At 38.0% G+C, this 27,284-nt stretch overlaps 1 protein-coding gene across 3 annotated transcripts in view; it reads right to left on the bottom strand.

Moving 5' to 3' along the window:
- The window catches only part of Pde1a (phosphodiesterase 1A), a 387,035-nt gene that overhangs the window by 96,019 nt on the left and 263,732 nt on the right, over nt 1-27,284 (bottom strand). For all 3 annotated transcript variants that reach the window (XM_023712341.1, XM_023712342.1, XM_023712343.1), the window contains exon 2: nt 22,126-22,239. In XM_023712341.1, coding sequence (XP_023568109.1) covers nt 22,126-22,239 — 114 coding nt within the window. The remainder of the gene's footprint in view (nt 1-22,125; nt 22,240-27,284) is intronic.

Below are 27,284 nucleotides of genomic sequence, written 5' to 3'. Positions count from 1 at the left end.
CTTAGGATATGGTTCTGTGCAAAGTAGGTACTCAATAAATGTCTCTAGAATCATAAAATTCTCAGCAGACATGTTACTAAATATCTGCTCCATGATAAGCACTCAATCAGATCCTTTGGATGCAAAGGTAAATAAGGCACATCTCTTTTATCCAAAGAGATCACCATCAAGTGGGAATGGGTGGGTGGGATCTCAAACATGGTAATAAATCATGAAGTACTGTGAGATAAGTGCAGTTAAGGAGCTAGCTACAAAGTATAAGGGAAATAGAGGAGTCATCACACTTGAAAAACGTCAGGAGTGTCTTCCTAGAGCTGACTACTGAAGAAATAACTTGCCAGATGGAAAGGTCTATGTAAACATTAATATGAAGTAAAAAAGCCAAAACCTAAAAAAAAAGAACTGAAGACTTTGTATTTAAGAAAAATAACAAGATGAAAACCCAATCATTGGTACATTTATCTTAGGAATCCTTAAAATGTCTCCACAGGAAAGAAACAATAATAAATGTATATGTAAAACTTTACCCCCTGGTGACCTTGGAGAAATGCTGTCACTGTTTGATAAGACTCTTTTCTTTGAGTCCCAAAGGAGATGATAAAGCATAAAGTGAGGGCCCCTAAACATGGGTGTATATGAGCTGTCAAAAACTGATTCTGTGTCCCATCATTGATCAACTGATTCTGGGAAGCTAATTATAGCCTAAATTTTCTCTTAAAATCAGATGACGCATCTCCCACAGGGCTTATGTTTTGAACTAGAAAGTCTGCAGGGAAAGAGAAGAAAAGAAGGAGGTGGCCGCGGAAGAAGAGGTCATGGGATTTTGACTCCTAGAATTGTATGTCAGTGAGAAGTATTTCTGTCCACAGTGGACTTCTGGAAAATAGTTACACCCAAGTACCCACAGCTATTTCCAGGCAGTCAGTGCCAACAATTATACTTTCTAAGTATTAAAATGCAAGTTATGGTTGTGGTTAGCTCTCTTACAAGATGCCTAGCTATCTTCATATTCACTCACTAATAATACCAACAGTCAGTCTATATCAGCTCTATAGAGCTGTTAGAGTTGAAAATTAGTAGATCTTTTGCGAGTGTGAAAGAGACCAAGAGATGGGAGGGACAGAAAAAAGAATCAAGGTGTGTTATGTAAATGTACCAAATCTGTAGGATGAATATAATCATTATGTAATATAGGCTTTGATTAATAAAAATAACAATTGGCAAAACAAAAAAGATTCAGGCATTTGGTTCACCATAGACTTTCTTGTTGGAGGAAGTTCAGATTGATTTCTAATGCCAGTACCTAAGTCATTCTCCTATAAGGAAATAATGCTATAGGGAACAATTTCAAGGTGCACCGAAGCACATTCATTTCAGTATTAGGATAGAAAAGGGGAATATGTTTGCAATGCCATGTCGGTTTCAGTATCCATGGTGCTAAGTACATTTCATTTAATTTTTCCAGGCCACCAATGAAGCATGTTTACTTATCATTTATTTTCTGTCTTGTTCCAAGAGGGATTTAAAATTAACTTCAAGAAATTTAAAAAGATATTTATTTGCTCTTTCTGTCAACCTCATCACTTTGATCAGCATTTCCTTTGGTTTAGTCATCTTTATTTAATTTTTTATTTATTTTTTTGCGGAACCAGGCATTGAACTCAGGCCCTTGCGCTTGCCAGGGAAGCGCTTATTCCACTGAGTCATCTCCCCGGCCCCAGCCATCTCCCCGGCCCCTATTTTTTTTTTTTAAAGAGTGAGAAGAAGAGTGTTCCACAGGAGAGGCTGTGAAGACTGGACTTTGGGTGCACAAGTCAGTAATACTGACATTGGATCAATTCTCAAGAGGCAGATTTTGGCTAAAATGAGGTTGGCTGAGGATAGGGTTGAAGGCCAGCTAAGGCTTGAGAAGGGCTTGGTGCTTCCTCTACGCTCACCCTCAGAAGCTGGGGCCATGGCTGAGGGGGGGCTTGTTTCCCAGGACAGGCAGAACTGTCCCCACAGTCGTTGAGGGAAAGCTCTCAGGAGTCAAGTTGCGTGAAGACCTTAGATCAAGATCATGTTTTGGAGCTGTTTATGGACAGAAATAGGGGAGGTGGGTGTGGCAGAGAACGGCCCTAGGCCTTGCTGAGGACTCTCAGCTGCCCACCAGGGAATCTCCTTTGCTCAAAATCATCTCTGAGAATATTCCATTGGGCACAAAGCTTGACATTCACTAATTACCAAATCTTTGATTAATAAGCACCCTCTGCAGTTGGGAAAACTGCCTCAGGATACTGATTCCTGACTTTATCACCTATTATCTGTGCAATCTTTTTTTTTAATTTTTTTTTCAAAATTTTATTGATAAACAGATAGCAATGAGACAGTTTCAAATCAAATTGGAAGGACAGTTTCAACAAATAATACACTGCATATATTCTTCTTAGTGGTTAATTGCTGTACAAGTATCTGTGCAATCTTAGGAAAATACTTCATGCATTAATTCCTTGTCAGTACAGAGGAGATGCTAATGTCAGAGTTTATAGTGGGGTGAAGAGACAAAGGACCAACACAACAGAAATTGCTTTGACCAGCTGGGTACATGTCTGCACAGATTAGGCTAAGTTCTCTTTCTAACTTGTAGATCAAGGAGGATGTCATGGTGTTGGAAATATTTGAAACAAGGTGGAAAGAAGATGAGAACCAAAGAAAAGTAAAGATGCTATGAATTATAAGAGGCAGTGAAAGTCATCTCCAAAAATATTTTTATTGTCATTAAATTTCATTTAATAGAGTATGCAAATTCATAAAAGCAGAAGGTAAAATAGAAGATACAGATAGATAGTAACGTTAAGCTTAACTGCCTGTTACAGAGTAATGTCATTAAGCTTCTCTTCTGGATGGTTAACAACTAAAGTTTGCAGGCCAAAAATTAGAGAGATAGATGAGCTAAAAGGATAGCCAATATTTTGTCCCTGTCTCCTCAGGTCAGTGATGACTCAGGCCATAAGAGAACCTCTGCTGTGACATCCTATAACTCAGTGGTGTCCCAAATTCTCTGATCAAGGAGATTATGGGACCATAGAGGAAAGTGATTGATGATATATAGTGTGCCCAAGGAGAGTGAGCTAGAGAGAAAAAATTCTCTCAGGCTTTCACAAAGAATAAATTGGTCAAGCAATGGCCCTGATTCATCCAGATGGCTGACACTGACTAATGATCTACAAGGTGTTGTACATGTTTCTAAGGTAAATCCTGAAGAGATTTGACTGACCTTGTCACACAGCAAAAGTTACATTTTTAGTTATATAGGTCTTGGTATTGACCATCCAGTAGAAAAGTATAACCATGAGGTATAAAAAGTAATGCCATATTAATATGTTGAGCTGTAAAAGGCTCAAGTCAACAACTTCTGACAATTACCAGCTGTTCTGGTAACTCAGGACTATTGGACTACACTGGGTTATTTTGCAAAATTCAAGTACCTACAATCTTTGGACTGGCATCAAGATTTAAAGACTTTTCCAAATACAGCTTCTCTAACTCAATGGAACACTCATCTCTGACGAAACAAAACAGAAGAGGGTATATCTTGGGAGCTGCAGAAGTCAGGAAATGGATCAAATGTGTGTAGGTGGGACCACGCCTCAGAGCCTAAAGCAAACAAGCTACCTTAGTCCTGAGATAAATATCTTGTCTGGTTAGGGTCAGCTATTAGTCACTAGGCAACTTTGTGTCCACGTGTTACTAACGTTCCAAAAGTATAAATAAAGGACTAGTTTTGTTGTAGAAAAAAAAAAAAGTTACCTATCCCCCACCTAAAGAAATGAAACAAATCTCTAAAGAAGTATTCTACAAAACAGTAATATTCAATTATTTGTCCAAATTTGGATAACTATATATGTTGGTATGAGCAACAAATTTGATGATAATAATAGATACTAGAACAACCACTGTCAATTAGCTATTCTTGTTTTGAAAATATGCAACATATGCATTGTTGTATGTTACCCTGCTTCTGTCTTTGTTTCTGCTATTCGTTTTTGCCTTTCTTTTTACTCTTCAAAATTAAGTTAAATTAATTTTTAAAAAAGAAGAAGATACAGGTCTGAGAGGAGAGCAAATGGAACGTTATTGTTTCATGGGAACAGACTCTTCTCTTTGGGATGATGAAATGTTTTGCAGATAGATGGCGATGATGGTTGCACAATGCCTTAAATATTCCTAAATATGCTGATTTGTATACACAACATAACATTTACCATTTTAATAATTTTGATGTATATCTCACCACAACAAAACAGTATTTCCCTGGTATAGATTTTTCTCACTTTCCACACAGGTATATGTCCTTCCTAATCAGAAAAATGATACGTAAAAGAAGGCCATTCTGTGCTCTGGTCTTCACCTTTCCAGAACTCCTAAGCACTCCAAGTTAAAGCGAAAGGCTCTATGCCTCTGCACTATATCCCTGGCCCACTGTGTCTGTACACTCAGCCTGCACTCACTCGCCAGCTCGGCTACATGTAATGCCCAATTACTCAAGGAATGGCAAAAGCCTTATTCTTTCTTTGACTTTCAAAAGATAGGACCTGTGGAAGAAAGGAAGGCCCAGGCAAAGAATACAGAAGACTATTGATGAGTTCAAGACAAGTTCCCATGCCTGTTGTTATCCAAAAATTCCCTGGATTAATCAGGGGGGAGTCAGGAGGGAATGCAGAAGAGGTCTGGAGAAGACACATTGTACCCTGCCTGGCCTCCTAACCAAGATATGAGGAAGGTGACAGTGCAAGCCAAACAAATTTCTAGAATCCTGAGCTGGTTGCTTCACCCCAGCCCCAGCCTTGCGTGGAACTAAGAGAAGAGCAAGAGCCCAATGAAAGGAAGATGGAATGAGGTTCCTTGACTGAATGTAGAAAAAACATTTTCTTTTACTTACTGGGAGAAATTTAAGTAAGGAATTTCTATTACTCAGTAAATTTGCTCAAGAACAATCTATGTTTGTTGGCTGTATCCAGGATCAAGATGCTCTGTGAGATACCTGGGACATTTAATCCACCTATTGTTTTGCTTGATAGGAAAATAGATTATGCATTACAAGTAGCCAACTGAACATCAAGAAATATTGTTCAGATTTATTTATTTATTTATTTATTTATTTATTTATTTTTGGTGGAACCAGGGATTGAACTCAGACCCTTGTGCTTGCCAGGGAAGCACTTACTCTACTGAGCCATCTCCCTGGCCCTGTTCAGATTTATTGGTAGGACAGTGGGGGTCCCTGGACAGAGATTAAAATATGGGTTTGGAGCAAGGTGATCCACCTTGGCTTGCTGGGTCCTCTCAAAGACAGGTGACACAAACTGAGAGCAATGGGACTTAAGTGACAGGAAAATGTATGATTTTCTTGAAGAAGAAAAAAAAAAATTTTATTGTTGTTTTGCCTTCAGGAGGGATTTTTTTTTTTTAAATCAGCCAGTAATGTCATCCACAATTTAGGTTTCCTTCCTCTTTCATCAACTTTATCATTTATTTATTTAGTTAGCTTTTAGGTGTTTCATACAGGATCTCACTGTGGACCCGGAGTGATCCTCCTGTTTTCAGCTTCTACAGCACTGTGATTACAGTCGTTTACCACCATGCCGTCTTGGTGGCCAGCTCAGCGTGCCTGGGGGCAGGGCCAGTGCTGCATGTGGTACCAGGGATCAAACCCCAGTCCCTGCTCTTGCCATGCAGGCACTTAGACCGCTGAGCTAGTGCATCGACTTTAATAGCAGCTTTGTTTTTGTGCTTGTAGCAAGGTGTCTGCACCAGTTCCAAACATCACACTCACAGACAGTGCCGCTTTGTCCTGCGGAGGAGAGGCCTTTTGTCAACAGTACTATTCATTTTTCCTTTATACCGTTCTCACTGGTCAATCACATGTTGATGTTTAAACCCTCTGGCTAGGAAACTGGAGAGTAAGAACTAGCTGAAATCAATTAGTGTACGCCCACACTGAATCTGTGGCTGAGGCTGTGTTCTTAGAAGAGAAAGCATTTTTAAAAAATTGTTCTGTTCATAAGGAAAGATGAATATCTGCAATTTAATTTTGAACTTCCACTTAACTTTGAACTTACCTCTAATGTTTAATACTTACATGATCCTAAGCCAATCAATTGCTTTCTGCACATCTCAAATTTATTAATTTTACAATGAAAAATATAAATATCTAATTTATATTTTTTCAGGACTATATGCAACGATATGTACATATTATAAAATGTAGTGTGAGAGCTACAGAGATAGCGCAGCAGTCTAAGCATCTGCCTGGAAAGCTCAAGGCCCAGGGTTCGATATCTGATGCCCGTCCTACCCTGGGTGCACTGAGCGAGTCACTGAAACCAGGCATGGTGGTGCACTCCTGTAATCCCAGCTCTGGGGAGGCTAAAACAGGATGATCACTATGAGTCTGACCTGCATGAGGCCCTTGCCCAAATATACAAAATAAAATTTTTAAAAAGTGCATTGTCATGAGAAATGCATAGTAGAGAAAATAACGTATTTCTCAAATCCAGAAAATATAAGTTTATATTTATATAAGGCACTGTAAGTACCCCATAAATGAAGTCTTTAAGTATTTAGTGCAGGGTCTATAGGGTCTCACCACTCAGTTGGACTCATAGTGATCCTCCTGTCTTCAGCCTCCCAAGCACTGGGATTACAGGCACACACCACCACGCCCAGTCTCAATTGCCATCTCAGCATGCCCCGGGCGTGGGACCTGCATGGCTTGTGGTGCTGCGGATTTAACCCCGGTTCCTGAACCCGTGTCTCTGTGCTCTGCCCAAGCAGGAGCTTTAGTCCACTGAGCTATCTGGCTGGCTCAGTGAAGTCTTATATAATATGTGGACCTCTTTTGGCTAATCAATTCTCAAAAGATCTGGTCAGCATTTTTTGTTTTTTTCACTAGTGAGGCATTTTTGAAAGTTTGTATGAAGTAACACACCACAGATGGACAGAAAATATAAAAACCAATCCACATAGTGTGATTTTAGCAGAGCCCAGTTTTCACACTCCATCTACAGGGTGAGAACAGCCCACAAACACACCCCTCCAAGCAGCCACCACCCCTACAACTCACACCACAGAAATGGAATTCATAAAAAAAATCATAATTTGCTTTTTAATGATTCACTGAACTCCAGCAATGTCTTAGAATATGTCCTTCAAGCTCATTTCTTTGGAGTCCTAGCCAATGGAAATAACATAAAAACATCCAAGAACTTATATTTAGAAATGCTTCCCCACTAAGCAAATAATCAGAAGCCCCTCCAGTCACCCTCCTGGTGGCCATGATAGTTTAGCCCTAAGTAAGGATTGTTTTGTTTGAGACAGGGTATCAGCGTGTAGCTCAAGCTGACCTCAAATTCACTTTATAGTCCAGGCTAGCCTTCAACTCTCAGTGATCTTCCTGCCTCAGCGTCCCAAGTGCTGGGATTACAGATGGGTGCCACCACACCAGGCCTGTGAGTAAGGATTTATAAGATGATGTTGAAAAAGTGGGTAAAACTATAGAATTCCAGAACAGAAAGGGACTGAGACTTCATCTTCCATATGAGCAAAATAAATGGCTACAGAAAGTAAATCTTGCCCAGAGCTAAACATCAGTAAGCACAAAGCCAAGGATGGAGCTGCTGAACTTTCAGTCAGTCTTCCCTCAGTATCTCTCATATACCGTGGTCCAAATCTCCTTGCTCAGGGTACTAATTTCAATGTTTTAGTTTTCCTAGTGAAAAGGACATAGTTGTTTCTTACAAAAACACTCTCCTCCATTCTCAATTTTGAGGCACATGATTTAAGTAGAACTGACCTTATACCTGTCTCCTAGGATGGTTGATCATTGCATATTCAATTCTTCTGGACATGAAGATTGAAGGACAAGTATACTACTCAAGGAAAACAAACAAAAAGATATATTCTTTTGATTCTTTGGAAGACAAAGGCTGTTCATTCCTGCTGGACTTGACAGACCGAAGATGTAAGAGTTGGAAATACCGACAACAAACAGCATTTTATTGCTCTGTTTGAAAGCATGGGCAGAGATAATTCTAGAGCTAACAAAACAGAAAGGTTGATCTGCAGACATGGATGTCCTGAATGAACTGGTGTTTCTAGTGAGCACCAGCCATCAGTGTTCTGTTTAAGTTGGCTTGGTAGGGTTTCCTAACAACTAAAATTGAAATGTTTATAAAAGTTGTTCATTCATTCAACTCTTTTCTATTTCCCTTCTTCTCTGCTCAGACCCTAAATGTCAAAGCAACACACATGAGTCCGTGACATCATGGTGAGCAGGTTGTACTGGTTAAGTACACACAGCTTGTCACATTGATCCCTGAGCATGGAAATCTGCTCTTCACAATGTGGCCACAAGCACTGTTGCGCCCGTATCCCAAGAGTAAAGTCAAATACTAATCAATCTTTTTGATTTTACAATGCTCCTCATGTGTCTTTGTTTGAAGACCAATGACTATGTACTAGCTAGCTCCATCTTCACTTATATCTTCCACCAATGATTGGCTACTTTCTTTTTTCCTGTATTCCTTCCAGGGATAACTTCTTGACCAAATCTTTCCATGATTTTTTTCCACACACTAAGAAAAATCTGGAAAAACAAAGTGCCTTTCACAAACTCATTCCCTGTCAATCCCTCATATACTCATATCATAGCGAGTCATTTATTTTCTCCTACTTTGACTTCAGAAGAGTCAGGGATTCCCGAATTCAGCCAGTGGTTTTCCCTGCAGCATTTGATTTATTCTTTTTAGTAACACTATTTTGTCTCCCTTTTGGTGTGTCCATGTCTAACCTTACATTCTCTTTAAGTCCAGACTCTCCAGAAGGACCATCCCACCCCACATTCCTGTTTGGCATTTACATCCTCATCCTCACCCTTTATTTCAACTAGTAATGCAACATTCCCCACTGTGAATTGGGGATCCAAGATGATTTTTTAACTTAATGCATGAAAGAAAAATATTGATATTTGGGGTTAAAAAAATCATATCATCTGCAGAGGCTTTATTTTACTTTCTGTTCAGACTGCTCTTTTGTTCTATGAGAAAATCTTTTGAATGGGTCTTTTAATTAAAACTAAACTAAGGTGAAGGTTGTACTCTGGTGTTTGAAAGATTGGGACCATAGAGTCCCAGGAGGCTAAACTTGTCTCAACAGTTATGGACAAGTTGTCTTCTTTATGTGCTCAGCTGGGTCACCGCAGATTCTGTGTCCTTAGGGAAATGGCTTTTCCCCCTAAATATAGATTAAATTTTACCTTGTTTTGGAAATGGTGTTGATCCTGGGAGATAGCTATCTAGCACGGCACTGATTGTGATGGCCTTCTTCCTTTATCATGGCTTTGGAACTTGAAATCCTGAACTCCAGATAGCAGACCAGTGGAAGGGCCTTCCATGGGGCATGCCTATCTGGTTTCTCTGAGGAAGACACCAGGTCTGAGAGGATGGGGAGGGTGCTCGGGAAGAAACCTGTCTGAAAGGGCTTAGGTGAGGGCTCTGCCTGCATTGATCACCAAGGTCTCTGGAGGAAGGGATTCTGTTCATGCTTAGGATTCTAAGTGCAGATAGCTAGAGCTAAGGGGGCAATAAGTGATCTGCATAGCCACACTCAGAAGTCTGGAAATTAGAAGCAACAGAGTATCGCACCCAAGACATTCAGAGAGGCTCCTCAGCCACTGCAGCCTGCATGTGAGGATCATTGAGGAAGATTTTTAAAATACTGAGGCTGAAATTCCACCCCAGGATATCCATGTTATGGCCTTTATGGGAAAGGGCTGGGCTTTGCACACATACTTCTTGAAGTTTTAATTAATTCTAATTTATTTTAATGAGAAAAAAGACAAAATAGCAATGAAACAGTATCAAAACAGGTCAGTAAGACAGTTACAATATTAATACCTTGCATATTGTTGCCTTTGTAGTAGTTATTCAGAGGACAAGATGTAGACATGATACCTTGTCTAAACACTATTAGTACAAACCTTTCTTCTGATTGAACTAAGAGAAAGTAGCTGTATATCTATCCTAGCTATCTTGTATATACATATATATTTTTTCCACTATAAAACAGTCCTTTATTTATATTCCTCTTTTTTGTTTTGCTTTGGCAGAGAAGGGTGTTCCATTGATGTTAGAGAAACTATATTTGGAGAAGTCTTCAAAGGACCCTTTTCATACTTTATGCCATCATGTCCTTGAAAATAGCAGTTAATGGGTAGAATTCTCACCCTGACTAACCCTATATGCTGATCTCTGTGAACTAAGCCACTACATTGCAGATAGCAATATGTAATACTAAAACTACACTTAAAATACCTGTCATTTTGGTCTTCTAAATGTGTACTGCTTCTAACATCATATCAATTATTGCTATAGTCTCTTTAAAGTAAATGTGTGTTTAAAAAAAGAAAAAGTAATAAAAGTAAATGAGACAGGCAGAGGGGCCAGAGGTTCAATCCCCAGGCCTGCCATTATGGCCCCGTCCCTGGGCACGCTGAGATAGCAATTGAGACTGGGCTTGGTGGCACATGCCTGTAATCCCAGCTCTTGGAAGACTGTAAGCAGGCGGATCACAACAAGTCGGATCTAGTAGTGAGACCCTGTACACCTTGTAGACTCTACCCTAAAATACAAAAAAAAAAAAAAAAAAAGTAAATGAGAGACAAGAAAAACAAAATGTAGAAGGATTGTAGTGCTACAATGTTGAATATGGTTTGATTTCTAAATATCTGTGTAAAAGACCTGTAATTATTTTTTTTAACATTCTATAGGGATTTAAATTTTAGAATCTGTTTTCTTGTAGGACTTGAAGTAATTCATTCCATACTCTTCTTGACTTTATGGTTTGTGAGGAGAAATCTGCTGTTATTCCAATGAGTTTTCCTTTAAATGTGGTCTGTTGCTTTTCTCTAGTGGTTTTTAGTATGTTGTTCTTGTGCTGCATTTCTGGTATCTTGATTGTCATATGTCTGGGTGTAGTTTTAATTGAGTTGATATTATTTGGAGTTCTATGTGCCTCAGTTACCTGAATGTCAGATTGTTTCCCCATATTTGGGAAGTTTTCTGCTATTACTTCTGCCCATATTCTTTTTTATGTAGTTTGTGTTGCCTCCTTCTTTCTGATTGATGCCTATTAGCCTTATGTTGTTCATCTTTACATCATCTTGAAGCTGTTGAATTATTATTTCCTGGATCGTAGTTATTTTTAAGAAATCTTTCCTTACCTTTTCACTAGCTACAATGGTGTCTTCAAGGAAAGTCTATCTTCACTTTCATTCAGTTTTGCCAGCTTTTAATGGAGTTTTTAATTTCCTGTACAGGAAATTAAATCTTTGAATCTGCTTCATGAATTCTATTGGTTTCCTATATTTCTCAACCAAGCTTTCCATCATTTTTCTATTCTCTTCTATTTTTTAATGTCTTCTTCATACAAGCTTAGTAATTATTTCGTTGTAGTCGTCATTTCTTTTTTTTTTTTACCTGTGAGATTATTTCTCATCTGATTTCCTCTATACTCTTCTGTAGTTGTTTCTTTACTTCAGTTGCTATTATTCAGAGATTTCAGAGGTGTGGCTTCTAATTTCTTCTATGCTGATGTCTCCTGGTTTAGTTCTGGGTAGGCTCAGGGTCTGAGAATGCATTTTGCTCCTTCTTTTGTTATTTTCTATTTCAGAAAGAACTCTTTATTTTGATTTCTATGATAACTTTTTGTGAAAGTTTTGTATTACATAGTTGTATCACTGCAGTCAGAACTTCTCTGAAAAGTCTGTTTTTTAAGTATCTCCCCTGTGTTGGAGATTCTTGTTTTATGTGTGTCTCAAGATTTTGTCTTCTCTATTGATTAGGAGTGAGATATTGGGTTCTGTTTGACATTGTCTTCTATCCTTCAGTGTAGAGCTTTGATGCGGTTACCCAAGCACTTCCTGATACTAATGCTCAAAAGAAAACATGTGATTAAGGCTGATATGGTTTCCTATTTATAGTAGTACAATTAGCAATACTAATGACAGCTAATGAAGTTTAGAAATTGACAAACTTTTGAAATTAATGGGTCTGTACTTTAGACCATAGGACCAAACATTATAGTTGTACAGCAAAGCAGATCTTAAATTGGGAATTTGAGTTTCCCTGGCAAGCACAAAGGCCTGAGTTCAATCCTTGGTTCAAAAACAAAAAATTGGGAATTTGTATTCAAATTAATTGCCCTGAGTTCTGTATGGTCACCTCCCCTTCATGCACCTGGAGTCTTCCAGGCAGACTAGCTCACCCCAGTTACCTGCTGCCACCTCTCTACCATGAGAATACTAGTGTAATTCTGGGCCTTGGTCTGGGCTCAGCTGAGCCCAGTAGTATGTTTCAGTTCACTGGATCTAGATCTAACAAATTCAGTCTCTACTGGGAGGACTTGGTTTGGGTCTGGTTTCTGTGTTCTGCTCCTTCCAGCTGAGCCTAGTCCATGTCCTCTGGGCCTTGCTGGCTCCTGGTCCCATGACTCCTTTCCAATCGACCTGCTGAGGTGGAGTGTCTCAATGTTTTAATTTTCATTTCTCAAATGACTGATGATGTTGAACATTTTTTTCAGATATCTATTTGCCATTTGTATTTCTTACTCTCAGAAGTATGTATTCATCTCACCTGCCCATTTCTGGACTGGGTCTTTAAAGTTTGGAGGACTAACTTTTAAAAATTCTTTATATGTTCTATATAGAAGGCCCAGTAGTGCCACAATTCAGCAGCTACAAGATGATGCAAAGAAAAATAATATAAGAATGATAGGTGTCAGTGAAGCAGCAGGAGATAGCACAAATGACATAATAAGACTATTTGCAGAAGTACTAACAGAAAATTTTCCAGACATGTGAAAAGGACCTGACACAAAAATAGGTGAGGCATATAGAACTCTAGATATCCATCATAATAAATCTATACTTAGACACATAATAATCAAGATCTCAGAAATTCAGCAAAAGAATAGAATATTAAAATCTGCTAGAGAGAAGAAACAGATTACCTGCAATAAAAAGCCCATCAAAATTATGGCAGATTTCTCAACACAAACCATCAAATCAAGAAGAGCTTGGAGTGAAGTACTTCAGATCCTGAAAGAAAATAATTTCTAACCCAGATTGATGTACCCTGCAAAACTATCTATCAGATTTAATGGTGAAATAAGATCCTTCCAAGACAAAGAAAAACTGAAGAAATTCATGGCCATCAAACCAATCCTATAAAGAGTACTGAAAGATATTCTAGAGAAAGAGAGACGTGTCTGCAGCTTCAAGAGCAACAGAAAGAAACCACCAAACAGAGCAAGTAATTAAAAAGAATGGAAAAGTATGGAACCTATAGCAAGCAAATAATATGACAAAGATAAGCCAATACTTATCAGTTGAAATTCTCAATGTAAATGACCTCAATTCACCAATCAAAAGAAACAGACTAGCAGAGTGGTTTGAGAAACAAAATCCAACAATATGCTGCATACAAGAAAAAAAAATTAAGTCAAAAGGAAATTCACAGACTATAAGTCAAAGGATGAAAACCAATCCACCATACCACAGGAAATCAGAAAAAAGCCAGAGTAGCTATTCTTGTTGCTGACAATATCAACTTCAAACAAAAAAATCATTCAAAGAGATAAAGAAGGTCACTATACGCTTGTTAAAAGAAATCTTCAAGAGGAAGAGATAACAACTGTACACATATATGCACCCAATGTAGGAGGACACACCCACAATAAGACAAATTTTAACAGATAGGAAAAGTCAAATGAGCAATGATGCAATAGTAAGTGAGGACTTCGATACTCCATGGTCACAAACAGAGAGATCAACTAGGCAAAAAAAAACAAAAAATCAACAAAGAAATAGCAGAACTAAACCAAACTTATGAAGCAATTGACTGGGTAGGTCTTTATAAAGTGTTTCACCAATCAAAAACAGAATACACATTCTTCTCAGCTGAACATTTAACAGTCTCCAAAACTGGCCACATTGTAGCACACAGAGCATTCTTAACTAAATGCAAAGGAGTTGAAATTATCCCATGCATACTATCTGACTACAGTGTAATAAAACGAAATTATTTAAAAAAGAAACTCCAAAACATAACTCATAATCACATGGAAATTAAATAACAACCTCCTAAACAACCAATGGGTCACAGATGAAATTAAAGAAGAAATTAAAAAATATTTACAATCAAATGAAAATGCAGATACAACCTACCAAAACATGGGGGATGCAATGAAAGCTGTCTTAAGAGGAAAATTTATAGTGGTAAATTTACACATTAGTACAACAAAACAAGCCCAAATAAACAATTTTATTTTTCACCTCAATCTCCTAGAAAAAGAAGAGCAAGTCAAGCCCAAAACCCAAAGAAGGCAGGACATTATAAAGATTAGCGCAGAAATTCACGCATTGGAGAAGAAGGAAACAATACAAGGTATAAATGAATCAAAGAGTTGGGTCTTTGAGATAACAAATAACATTGGTAACCCGCTAGCCAACCTAACCAAAAAAGGAAAGAATAAAAGACAAGTTAATGTAATAAAGAATAAAAATCACTACAGACCCTAGACAAATTCAGAAGATCATTAATACCTACTTCTAAAATCTTTACTCTTGCAGGATGGAAAACACGGAAGTAATGGACAGTTTCCTAGAAACATATGAAAGTCAAGAAAGTATACACTCTCCATAACCCAATAATGAGAAATGAAATTGAAAATGTTTAAAAAAAATACCAACAAAGGAAAGCCCAGGCCTTTTTTTTTTTTTTTTTTTTTTACTGGGGAAGCCCAGGACTTGATGGATTCACAGCAGAATTCTACAAGAAATTTAGAGATTTAATGCCAACTTTCTTCTAATTCTTTTGGTGAAATCCAAAGGGAAGCAATTCTCCCAAACTCAAAGCTATAGGCAAATATTATTCTGATTCTAAAACTAGAGAAAGATTCAACTAAAAAAGAGAAATACAACCCAATCTCTCGAATGTAGATGAGAAATCCTCAATAAAATACAAGCAAACAGAATACAGCAGATCATCAAGAATATTATACAACATGATTGACTGGGATTCATTCCAGGAATGTAGAGATGGTTCAAGGTGAAGAAATCCATAAATGTAATACACCACATCAATAGAACCAAGAACAGAAACCACATGATCATCTCAATAGATGCAAAAACACTTTTCACAAAGTCAAGACTCACTCATGATAAAAACCCTACAGAGAATTAGGGTAGAGTGTGTATATCTCAACCTGATAAAAAGCCATCTAATCACTTCTAAAAATCATACTAAATGGGCAAAAGCTAAATGTCTTCACTCTAAAATCAGGAACAAGACAAGGATGTCCACTCTCTCCAATCCTATTCAATATAGCTCTAGAAATGTTAGCCAGAGCAATTAGACAAGAGAGAAAAACAAAAGGATACAAAGTCGACACCCAAAAATCAGTAGCATTTTTGTATACAAAGAATGAACACACTGAGAGTGAAGTTAGGGAAACCATGCCTTCCACAACAATATCTAAAAACAGTGAAATGCTTAGGAATCAATCTCACAAAGACATAAAAGTGGAAATTATGGCACTTCGAGAAAAGAAATTGAGGAGGATTTGAGAAAACGGAAAGATATTACATGATCCTGTATAGGAAGAACCACCATTGCGAAAATGGTCATACTCCAAAATTGTTATACAGATTCAATGCAATCCCAATTAAAATACCATTAACATACCTCACAGAGTTAGAGAAAACTTTCCTCAAATTCACTTACAACCAGAAGAGACCAGAATATCAAAGAAATCCTGGGAAACAAAGGAAAGGCAGGAGGCAATGCAATCCCTGACCTGAAATTATACTATAAAGCTACTGTGATAAAATCAGCATTGTACTGGCATAGAGACAGATCTGAGAATCAATGAAACAGATTAAAAGATGCACACAAAACTGAAAATGCACTCAATCACCTTATCTTTGATAAAGTGGCCAAACATGCTCACTGGAAGAAAAACAGCTTCTTTAATAAATGGTGCTGGAAAAACTGGCTTTTCACATGCTGAAGGTTAAAACAAGACCCATGTCTATCACCTTGCACAAACTACAGTAAAATGGATAAAATATTTAAATATTAAAACAGAAACATGAAATCTTCTGGAAGAAAATGTAGGTAGAAATCTTAAACACATAGGGGTAGGTAGAATTCATGAACAAAAACCAAAATCCATGGGAAATAATTCAAAGAATGAAAAACTGGATCTCATCGTTTTTGAAAAGTTTCTTCAATTCAAAGTAAATCTTTGGGCCAGGGGAGATAGCTCAGTAGATTAATCACTTGCCTGGCAAGTGCAGGATCCTGAGTTCAATCCCTGGTATCACAAAAAAAAAAAAAAAAGCAAATCTGCAACAGAGTAAAACGAAAACCCTCAGACTGAGAAAAATTATAGATGACTGTCCCTCTAACAAAATCCTTCTTGTCTAGAACATATAAAGAATTTTTAAAAATCAGTCCTCTCAAATTCAAAGACCCAATCTGAAAATGGGCATCTGAGATAAATATACACATCTCAGAGGAAGAATTACAAATGGCAAGTAAATATGTGAAAAAATGTTCAGCATCATTTGATGTTGAATGTCATTTAAGAAATACAAAATAAAACAACACTGAGATTCCATACCACCCTAGCAAGACATCCATGCTAAGAGGAAGCAAGAGGAGCTGAGCAACTTGCTGGCCACCATGAGGAAGGCAGCTGCCAAGGACTGAGCCCCTGTGGAATAAAGCTTTGCAGAAAGTTAAAGAAAGAGAGAGAGAGAGAGAGAGAGAGAGAGAGAGAGAGAGAGAGAGAGAGAAAGGAAGGAAGGAAGGAAGGAAGGAAGGAAGGAAGGAAGGAAGGAAGGAAGGAAGGAAGGAAGGAAGGAAGGAAGGAAAAAAGAAATTAGGTATTTTCACTAGTAGGTAGATCACAAATCTTGATGTGTTATACATTTCCAAAGTTGAAAGTGTATTTTCTTTGTATTAGTATGACAGAATAATGGCTCTTTTCCAACTTTTATTTATTTTTTTGTGTGTACTGGGAAACAAAGTCAGGACCTTGCACTTGACAGGCGGGCACTAAAGCACCTGAGCTATAACCCTAACTCTCCAACTTTTATTCTGATAAATGTTACACTACATGTAATCTTCACACAACTCATAAAATGATCATTGTCCTCATTACTTTTAAAGTATAAATCTAGGTCCTATAGATGTAAGGTAATTCCTTAAAGAGATTATTGAGTAGAGGAATCATGGGATCCTCAAACAACCTACTATTTTTAAGCCTAGTATCTATGTTCTAAATATGATAATCATAAGACAGGTTGATTTATATTAATCAGAATAAATTATATTTTTATGAGATATTAGTGTAAGGTCTATGTCTGAAATTACACATCCTAGTCAGCTCTCTGCCCTCCTCTTCATGAGGACAGAGATGCTACTTCGTTTGGCAATGTCCCAACTTAAATAAGGACAACCTTGTTTTACTTTGTTTTGAGCCCACATGTTTCTGGATTACAACTGTGCAACTTTGAAAAATAATAATCTCTAGGGATGCATCTGAAAGCAAGACTCATAAAATACTGGCATTTGCATAAAAAACTTTTTAAAATACCAGCAAATGGTCATATTCACTAGGGAATTTTATTATAATCCCCACAAAGGTCACAATTCAGCTTCAATCAGAAACTCTTTTCTCACAAAAATAATCTTTAAAGACAAAAAAAAAAAAAAAATGAGCTGAAATCCTGAAGTCACTAATGCTTAGTCACAAGAGGTAAGTGTGTGTGTGTGTGTGTGTGTGTGTTGTGTACATACACATGTGTTTTCAACCAACTAGCAAGCCCCATTTTGTCCTATATTACTACATATTGGCCTTTTGCTCTTTTTCTTTCTTTTTTTTTTTTGTTTTGCTTTGTGGCTGGATCAGCCTGCCCTGGGGTGGGGCTAGCATGGCATGTGATGCCATGGATCAAACTGTGGTCCCTGTGCTTGTCTAAGCTTACCTAAGCAGGCACTTTAGTCCACTGAGCTATCTCACTGGTCAGTCAATTTTCAATCCAGTCAATTTCAGCACAGTCAAATTTCTTTTCCAATCCAGTCAATTTTCAAACAACATCTTTCATTGTTTTCTACACATATATTGATATATTTCTAGAAAATCAAATCAAATTGAGCATTGTTTTCTAGAATTTCTTAAGATGATATTTCTACCATAACATCATAGCTCTTGGAAAATTTGTAAGAGGTAATCCTGGGTTTATCTAGTACCGTGATGTTAACAAAAGGATTTCTAGGGAAAACCAAATCCTGATTTGTAGCTCTCGTGGCATTTTCCATAGTGTGATAGCCCACTCTGATAAGTTTCCTACTATCAACATGTCATTGCTTAAGACTGAATTAGCAAGAGATAAACCACAGCAGAGCTGCTGGCCCCCGACCTAAGCACCCTGACTGCACACAGAGAGCCATAAAACTTCCAATAAGCCTCTGAAATCGCCTTTGGATTAAACATTACAGAGAGGCTTGGGGTAAGATTTGTAATCTGAACTCTGGAAGCAAATTACCAGAACCCTAATTCCACTATTTAGGTCACCCCATAGGAATTTATATAAGTTTTTGTGACTCAGTTTTCTCATGTACAAGATGGTAAAATAGACTTTTTTATCTCATAGGGTTGTTTTGATATTTAAATGAATTTTCATTCTCTCAATGGAAAAGGCAGACAGTAACAATTACTCTGACGATCCGATAGGATTGTGGTGAGACTAATGTGAGATAATAAAGCTAAAAGTCTTTTGAAGATGATATAAATGTGGGGCATTATTTTTAATCCAATTTAAAAATGCTAATGTCATACAGATTTTAAAATGAAAAAGTGGACCATTTTTATGTGGTTTGAGCAAAAGCTGGGAATGAACTATTTCTGGGAATTGGGGTGGTTTGTTTTAAGGAGCAAAAATCAAAGAAAGATTTGTACTAATAGTGTTTGGACAGGATATCATGTCTGCTTTTTGTACTATGAATAACCACTATGAAAACAGCAAATTATTGAAACTGTCCTACTAATTGGTTTTGCAACTGTCTCATTGCTTTTGATTCTCATTAAAATAATAAAAAACAAAAAGCAAAACAAAACAAATGACCTAAAATTTAACTGATGTAACATACTTAAGTATCATACAAAATGTTTTCCCTACAAAAGAGAAATTTTCAAATGCCAACTATGCTTTATGTATGTATTTATTTATTTTATTTATTTATTTTGTATTTTAGAGAAGGGTCTACAGAGTGTTCAGGGTCTCACTACTAGATCGGACTCATAGTGATCCACCTGTTTACAGCCTCCCAAGAGCTGGGATTACAGGTGTGCACCACCATGCCCAGTCTCAATTGCCATCTCACCCTGCCCCGGGAACAGGGCTAGCACAGCAGGCCCAGAGATTGAACACCTCGTCTCTGCACCTGCTTGCAGGTGCTTTAATCCACCGAGCTATTTGGATAGCCCTGAACTATGCTTTAAATATAATATATATTTAAACAAGTTAAGGATTATTGGGAACTAAGTTAGCAAAATATCTATGGAGTCATGCTCTTCAAGGAAAGGAAATGCAACATAAAAATGAGTGAATATGTCTCAGTTACTCTTCTCTCATTGCTGGGACAAAATACCCAACACCCAAAAGGAAGGCAGGAAAGGTTTATTTAGCTCATAGTCAGTGGAGGTTTTAGTCCATACTCATCTGGCTCAAGCAGAGTGGCACATGACCCAGAGAAGCTGTTCATAGGGGCAGCAAAGAGCAGAGAGTAAAAGTAGTGGTGGCAGCAGCTCAGGCAGCTAGCCAGCCTCTCCCCGCTCCTGACATTGTAATGCAGAGTGTCAGGGCAGGTGCAGCACCCACACACACAGTGATCAACCCCAAATTCCAGAAGCTGCCCCATGACTGCATGAGGATTTGGGGGGGACACCTAGACATAAACCATAATAAAATATAACATCATAATCTATCAAATGAAAGAGGGACACATAGGCAAGCCAGAAAATAGTTGGCATTGTACCATTATAAGATGAAGGATGTATATCCAAAAAATGCTTGGAGGCAAAAGTTGCCAAGTTTCATTAATAAATGTAAGAAAAAATGTCAAGTCCAAATGGAAGAAATCTTAAGCCTGTGCAACTAAATCAACTTATAAACAATATAGCACAGACAAGAAAAATTATAAGAATGTTAGGTTTTTTAAAAATTCAGACTTGATCTCTATTCTCCTAGAAATGATCATAAACTTTTATGTGTATTTGGAGAAATAAATCATGAAAATGATTGTAGAAAAAATCTGCGATGTAGACATATGCTTTGTTAGCCCCCCCCGCCCCCCAAGATTTAGAACTCCAAGCTGTGCTTTAGCAGAGATTCTGTTCTCTGGACCAAGGCAACCCCTGGACAACATATCTCCCCTGGGAGCTCTTCCGATTCTTACTAGTGAAAATCCTCATTATTGGCTGTAAAGACGTTCAGAACATGGTACAAGGTTTCCGAGTTCCCTCATTTAGTGAAAGAAGTAAAATGAAAAACCATTTCTATCTTCTGCATGTTCTCTGCTACCATCCATGAAAGCATGGAAAAATACAAACTAGCACTTCGTAATACATCTCTGGAAAGATACAGGAGAGATTTCCTCTGCGAGTGGAGGAGACAGCAAGGAAGACATAGGCATGACTTTCATGAGGTGCCTTAATCATTATTTTGTCTTTTAAAGCATGTGGATTTATTACATAACAAACATTATTTGTGTGTGTGCCTGCATTTGTGTGTATGCATGTGTGTGTGTGTGTCTGTGTGTGCACACACAGTCCTACACACAAAGGTGAATAGAAGCTTCAATTTCATATTTAGTCCAACATTCTCCACCTCTCCCAAGCCCAGGCCTTGCCCTTGTCCTGCAGAGAAGAAGGGGCGCAGGATAGGGTGTTCGCTGTCCATGTACCTCATTTCCTCAGTCTCTCTGGTTGTTCAGAAACAGGATGGCCAGGGACTCACAGGCCAAAGAGTCTGACTAGACAGTGGCTGTGGTGCTCCATGGTGTACCCCCTCTCATACTTACCTGGTGAGAAAGAACCCAGGATCACAAATGCCTGCTTACATTTTGGCTTATGTTTTACAATTCCTACTCTAGTTCTTGTACCAGTGGTCACTCTGGTATTTTGCTTTCTTTTCACTATTGATGTCCATCCTTTTTGGTCCTTCAAGAGGCTTCTGTTTCAGCTTCATTCCAGCTCTAGAAAAACCCAAGGTCTTTTCTGAGACAAACTTGAAAAGTTCACAGCTCTTCTTCTGCAGGCTTCCTCTCAGCTTTGGGCCCACAGGTAGCTCTCCTTTCCCTGTCACCTCTGTCTGAGCACCAGGAGACACTTGGCTGGAGCTCCTGGGTTTGGTTTGTCAAATATCCCCAAAGGGCAAGTACACCTGCAGAGGGCCCCAGCAATTGCCAACAACTTTCTTCACAGCTTTCTTTCCCAGTGGCCACTCTATAGGCTGATAGTTAGAGGCTAACTTTGGATGATTTCCCTCTTGGGATTTCCACAGCAATCCCTCTTGGGATTTCCTCTTTAGAGGCTGTGACAGATACACCTTAAGAGAGTGGGTAAGCGGCTAACACCTTCTTCCTCACTAAGAACTCTGAAATTCCAGATAATGGGGAAAATTCTTTCATGAGTAAAACTCAGTACTACAGTACTGGGCCCAAAGACAGTAAAGATGCCAGAGAGGACATTTTAATTAGTTTCCACTTAATAACTTCTACTTTTTGATGATTTTATTATATTCAAAAATTTGGTTTTCAAATATGTATTTTCAAAAAAGAATCCAAGTACAGGTAATTAGGTATATGAAAAAGAACCTTTCAAATTCTAATAAGATTTTGATTTTGGTAACATGCTAAGACATGCTACATTTCTGCTTGAGATGAAAGAAGGGTAAGAAAGAGGAACCAAGAGGGGGAAAGGGCGAGGAAGGTGGGGAGAGAGGAGGCTCGGACTTGCCTTGTTTCGTCGATATAAACGGCTTCCAACACGGACGCTGCATACTCAATATTCTTCTTTAAGTCTACGACATTGACATCACCTTTTTCCAGCTGTTTCACTAAGCACCTCAGTCTATTTCAAAAAAAGAAAAAAGTAGTCAGAAAGAGAAAGAGGGAGAGAAACAGATTCATTTTAGCTCCATGGAAAATAAAATGTCAAACATACAAATCGAGTAAAACTTCTAACACTGCTTTGTCTTCGTCATTAAATAGCAATCTCTCAGAGCTTTTCTTATACGGTTCAGACCAACCTTTATCACCTAAGCAATTATTAAAAATGAGATTCACTTCTCTAATATCACAGATGTTGGTACCTAGTGTAAATACCATATGTCAAGCATGGTCTTCTTGAAATTTCTCAACAATCTATTGAAGACACGCATTAAATTCTATTCCCAATGCTAAAATTTAGTCCATGGCTCCACCTGTTCTGTGCTGGCACCATAGGGAATAGTGAGGGTGTTCTTCTGACTGCTATAGTGGCTGGTGTTGACTTGATACCATAATAAAAAATACAAAAGGTAAAAGTGTGAGACAACCTAATCATGTAAATATTACATGTATGTTTAGTAGACTTAATATAGTGATTTTTCACCTGGAAAATCTCAAAACATATTTTCTCTTGTTTTGGCAAAGGATAAGGTGTACCAACTTTCAGAGGACTGTGAAAGTGTCGAACTCAGCTAAGTCGCATCTCAAATCCTGACTTCCGGAGACTATGAGATAATTAGGGTCATTGAATTAAGCCACCAACTTAGAGATATTTGCTATGCAGCAGTTAACATAGTGAGGGAAAACAAATTACTTTAAGTCTGTAATATTTTTGGAGACTTTGTCTTAAATTGTAAGCCAAATATTTCTAAAGATATAGTCTTATATACTAACCACAAAAGAATGCATTGTATGTGTACTTCTTACTGTCTTCGTATTACTATATATATATGCAATGTGAAGACAATTTCTTTTCTTAAATTATCAGACAGAATTTAGTTCCATTTCTATTTTTAAATCTTTCAAAAGAGACTATGCTATGTCTACTTTTAGGCACAAACTTACAGATAGTTTAGCAGAGTTTTTGACTATTCACATTGGATAATTTCCAATGTCGAGGGTTAGAATCTAAGAACCATTTAAGAATTTCAGCAAAGATACTTTACATTTTCTCACTTGTTAAAATTATCTTATTTCTCTCTCTCTCTAAAAAAAATTAGCTTAAAATTTCTTACTTGGGGTTGTAAATAACTATTTTTGGACCATTTACTTTCATATGATACAATATAGCAATATATATATATATATATATATATATATATATATATATATATTTGCATGCCCATGAATACATGCATAAGAATATCTAGGAAAACATAGTCAAATATGGATAATAATATATGTGAATATATAAAAAGGACACACACATTAAAACACATATACTCGGGGCTTGGGAAATAGCTCAGCAGTTTAACTGCCTGACAAGGAAGCACAAGGACGCGAGTTCGATCTCCTGTACCACATGCCGTGCCAGCCCCGTGCCACGTGCTCCATATGGCCACAGACAATGAGCTTGGTGGCACATGCCTGTAATCCCAACACTGGGGAGGCTGAGACAGGAGAATCACTATGAGTTTGAGCTTCGTAGCAAGACCCTGTACCAAATAAGTAAAATAAAATATTTTTAAAAATCCATATATATTTGAGCTCATCTCTGTGGGTTAAGCCCTGTTTAAATGAGGTTTACTCACTAGACATGTTTGGACATCTACTTAGCTCATAAGTTCTTCGACAAAATCCTATACCTTCTTCTCGAGATCTTTTCCAAGCTGTTTTTGCTTTTGTTTAGCTTTTCGAGGCAGGGTCTTGTTATGTAGTACAGGCTGGCCTGGAACTCGCAGTGATCCTCCTGCCTCAGCCTCCCAAGTGTGGGGATTACAGGTGTGTGCCACCACATCCGGGTTTGGGATCTTTTCTTACTTAGAAACTAAATCACATTGCATTTGTTCCTAACATAGTGAAATCTCTCAGATTTTTATTAAAGCTCTAGTTTTATATGTGACCTTTTGCCTCCAATTATTCTCTTACTGACTATAAAATTACCAGATGCTAAAAGAAGCAAGAAAATCGATCCATCCGGAGAATAAACAAAACAGTTGAAATTGATCAATATATTACCAATGTGATAGAATTGCTAAAAAAAAAAAAGATGTTAAGATTTTTTGTTAGAATAAGCAACTTTACACTGGTAAATATCACAACTCAGCTAAAATGAAGAATGTCCTTAAAAAATGTAAATCTCCAGCTCTCCAAGGGAAGAAGATAAAGTGGCAGTAAGGTAAAAGGTCTCATGAAGAATTAGGGAAGACGAGGCTGAGAGCACACCTGGAGAAGACATCACGTTAGCAGGAAAATATGGGCACAAGCAATCGGCAGCATGAAATCCCACAAATGCCAGCGGCCAGCACAAGACTCTGCTGTTATTTTCAGTAAGCCTCGCTTGCCTCAGAGCCCCAAACAGTTGCAAATGATAATCAGAATCCATAAAGTAATGGAATTCTCCATGCTGAAAGCCAACGCTCAAGAAATTAAAGCGTAAGCTTTGAGTAAAATAATCTGAGGCTTATAACTAGGTAAGAGTCAGCTACTTTCCTTTTACATTGACAAATACAATGATAAAGTGCCATGCTATCTCTATTGTATGGGACGTACAATGCTTAGAACAATTTATATCATGGAAGAAAATGGGGGAAAAATAAAGGAACCAAGGCTTCATATATAGCATGAGAATTACAGTTAATGATTCTGGACGGTGTACTGGAAGTTTGCTAAGGGAATAGCGCTCAGGTCTTCTCACCACAAAACCAAATGTAATTCTGAGAATGATGGATATGTTCATTTGCTTGGCTGTAGTAATCGCTATATCAAAACATCATGCTATGTAAGGTAAATAAATACAGTATAGTACTATGAACTTTATTAGCTTTAAAAAGGCACTTACATACTTATAGTCTTAAAAAACAAACAAACAAAAAAAAACAAAAAAAAAACCAGGGACTTGAACTTAGGACCTTGCTCTTACCAGGCAGGAGCCCTGCCACTGAGCTACATCTCCAGCCTTCTAGAGTCCACATTTAAAGTACCAAAGTCACTCTGTTGAGACAGAGAATGAAGTTCTTCAGATATGAAGCCACCCACAGATATGCAAGTACCTTGCATAAAGTGGGGTGGTATTTGCTTATAATCCATGTACCTCCTCCCCTACACCTGATGTCTTCTCTAACTTATGTATGATTCAGTATTGAGCAGGGACTCATGACAAAGAAGCCTTGTCCAATACAGTTGCAATTTTTTTTCCTGATGTTTTGAATCTAATTGGCTAAATCCATAGATAGGAACCCATAGACACAGAGGACGCACGATCTGTAATGAAAAGGGTTTTTTTTTTTTTTCCAAATAAAAAGAATACCTATTTCCCCTCTTTTCCAACATTCCCAATTTAGTAAACTATCACTTTACTTTAAGAGGCATTAACTTTTGAAACATACAAATGGATAATTCTCAGCATGTTGAAGAATTCCTTTCAAGTACAATTATATTTGAAGAGTTACAAATGCTTTCAGATCCATTTCTTCCTCCTTGCAAACAAAGCCTGCAAAACAGCAAGAGCATACTGACTCCAAGGGAGAGCCAATCGTTCTGCTTCTCGCTGCGGTTACCCCTCAGGAGTACTGTGGGTTTTGTAGACTCAGGATCTTCATTAAAATGTTACACATTTAATAAAACTTTTAAAAGTACAATTTGATGTGTTGAAATCTGTATGTTTCCATGGAAACAAATTAGGTCATTTCACCCTCTGGTGAGCTGCTTAGGTAAATCAGGGAAGGCAGGTTAGGAATCCGATAAACACGTGGCAGATCCGCTTAAGCACTTACATCTGTGCCACTCTCTTGCCCCCCCCCCCAATAAACCACACCTGGCTCAGCTAGGGTAGCCACTTGTCCTGCTCATTTTCCTTTTGTCCCTTCAAGTCTGCCCCACTCCTCTCTGCCCCAGCTCTTTGCTCTATGGGGTAGACCTGTAGGCTGCAAGAAGGATCCCATTTCACAAGGAGGCAGCGTGGGAGGAAAGGAGAGGGAAAGAGCAAAAGGGAAGGAGCAGGGAGAGGGCACCCTACTAGTCCTCTGTCCTTCCCTCAGGGGCGTCCTCCTCCCCCTCCACAGAGTGTCCCTTTCCCAGTGACCCTTTACGAACAACTCTCAATCTCTATGTTTCTGGCTCTCAGTTTTGGAATAGAGGGATTCTTTGTTAGAGAGACTGAAGCACACAGGAACATGTGGAAACACTTCAAGGCTTTCTCACTTTTCAGTGAAGCCCAGAGGTGAGAAGCACCACCTATGCAGACAGGGGGTGCAAGGGGGGAGGAGAGGAGGGTGGGAGGGAGAGAGGAAGAGGCCAATAATTGTTCAAAGCTTCATCTTCAATATTAATGATCTCTTTGTGGTCCATAGGCATCAATAGATATCTTCAACCCAAATGTGACAAACACAAGGATTACGGACACTTGGAGGAAAGGGAGATAATAGAAAGGCCACAGAGTTAACATTAAGAGTCAAACTAAAGAACTCTGAGAAAAGTAAGAGACATGCCCATTAAGCAAAAATATAATGCTATCCTCTCTACATATTTATAAATAGAATGAATGGTGGTAAAAAGGGTTATTGGACATTAGCAGTAATAATTTACATAAAAGTTTTGATTCTAAAGGGTAGAGCGAAAAGCATAGTTTCATTCAAGGAAAGAGATAAAAGGAGACTAAAATCTACACTACAATAATGAAGATAAGCAAATTAGAAATCCCTTTCAGGAGCTCTAATCTTCAGCTAACCATCATCCTACACATAGGAAACAGAGAAGAGGGATGGGAGTAATTATCAAAGATAAATCAACTCCTGTTCAGCAAAATAATCCAATATAGTCCAATAGTCCATAATAGTAGTGGGTTATCAGCAGAGCTGGCAATTGTCTGAAGTTGTTGACTTGAGCCTTTTACAGCTCAGCATATTAATATGGCTTTACTTTTTATAGCTCGTGGTTATACTTTTCCGCTGGATGGGTAAGACCAAG

This window comes from Octodon degus, unplaced genomic scaffold (genome assembly GCF_000260255.1).
Source record: "Octodon degus isolate 3935 unplaced genomic scaffold, OctDeg1.0 scaffold00025, whole genome shotgun sequence".
Taxonomy (NCBI): domain Eukaryota; kingdom Metazoa; phylum Chordata; class Mammalia; order Rodentia; family Octodontidae; genus Octodon; species Octodon degus.
The sequence above is the reverse complement of the archived record's forward strand: the minus strand, read 5'-3'. Positions and strand labels throughout refer to the sequence as shown.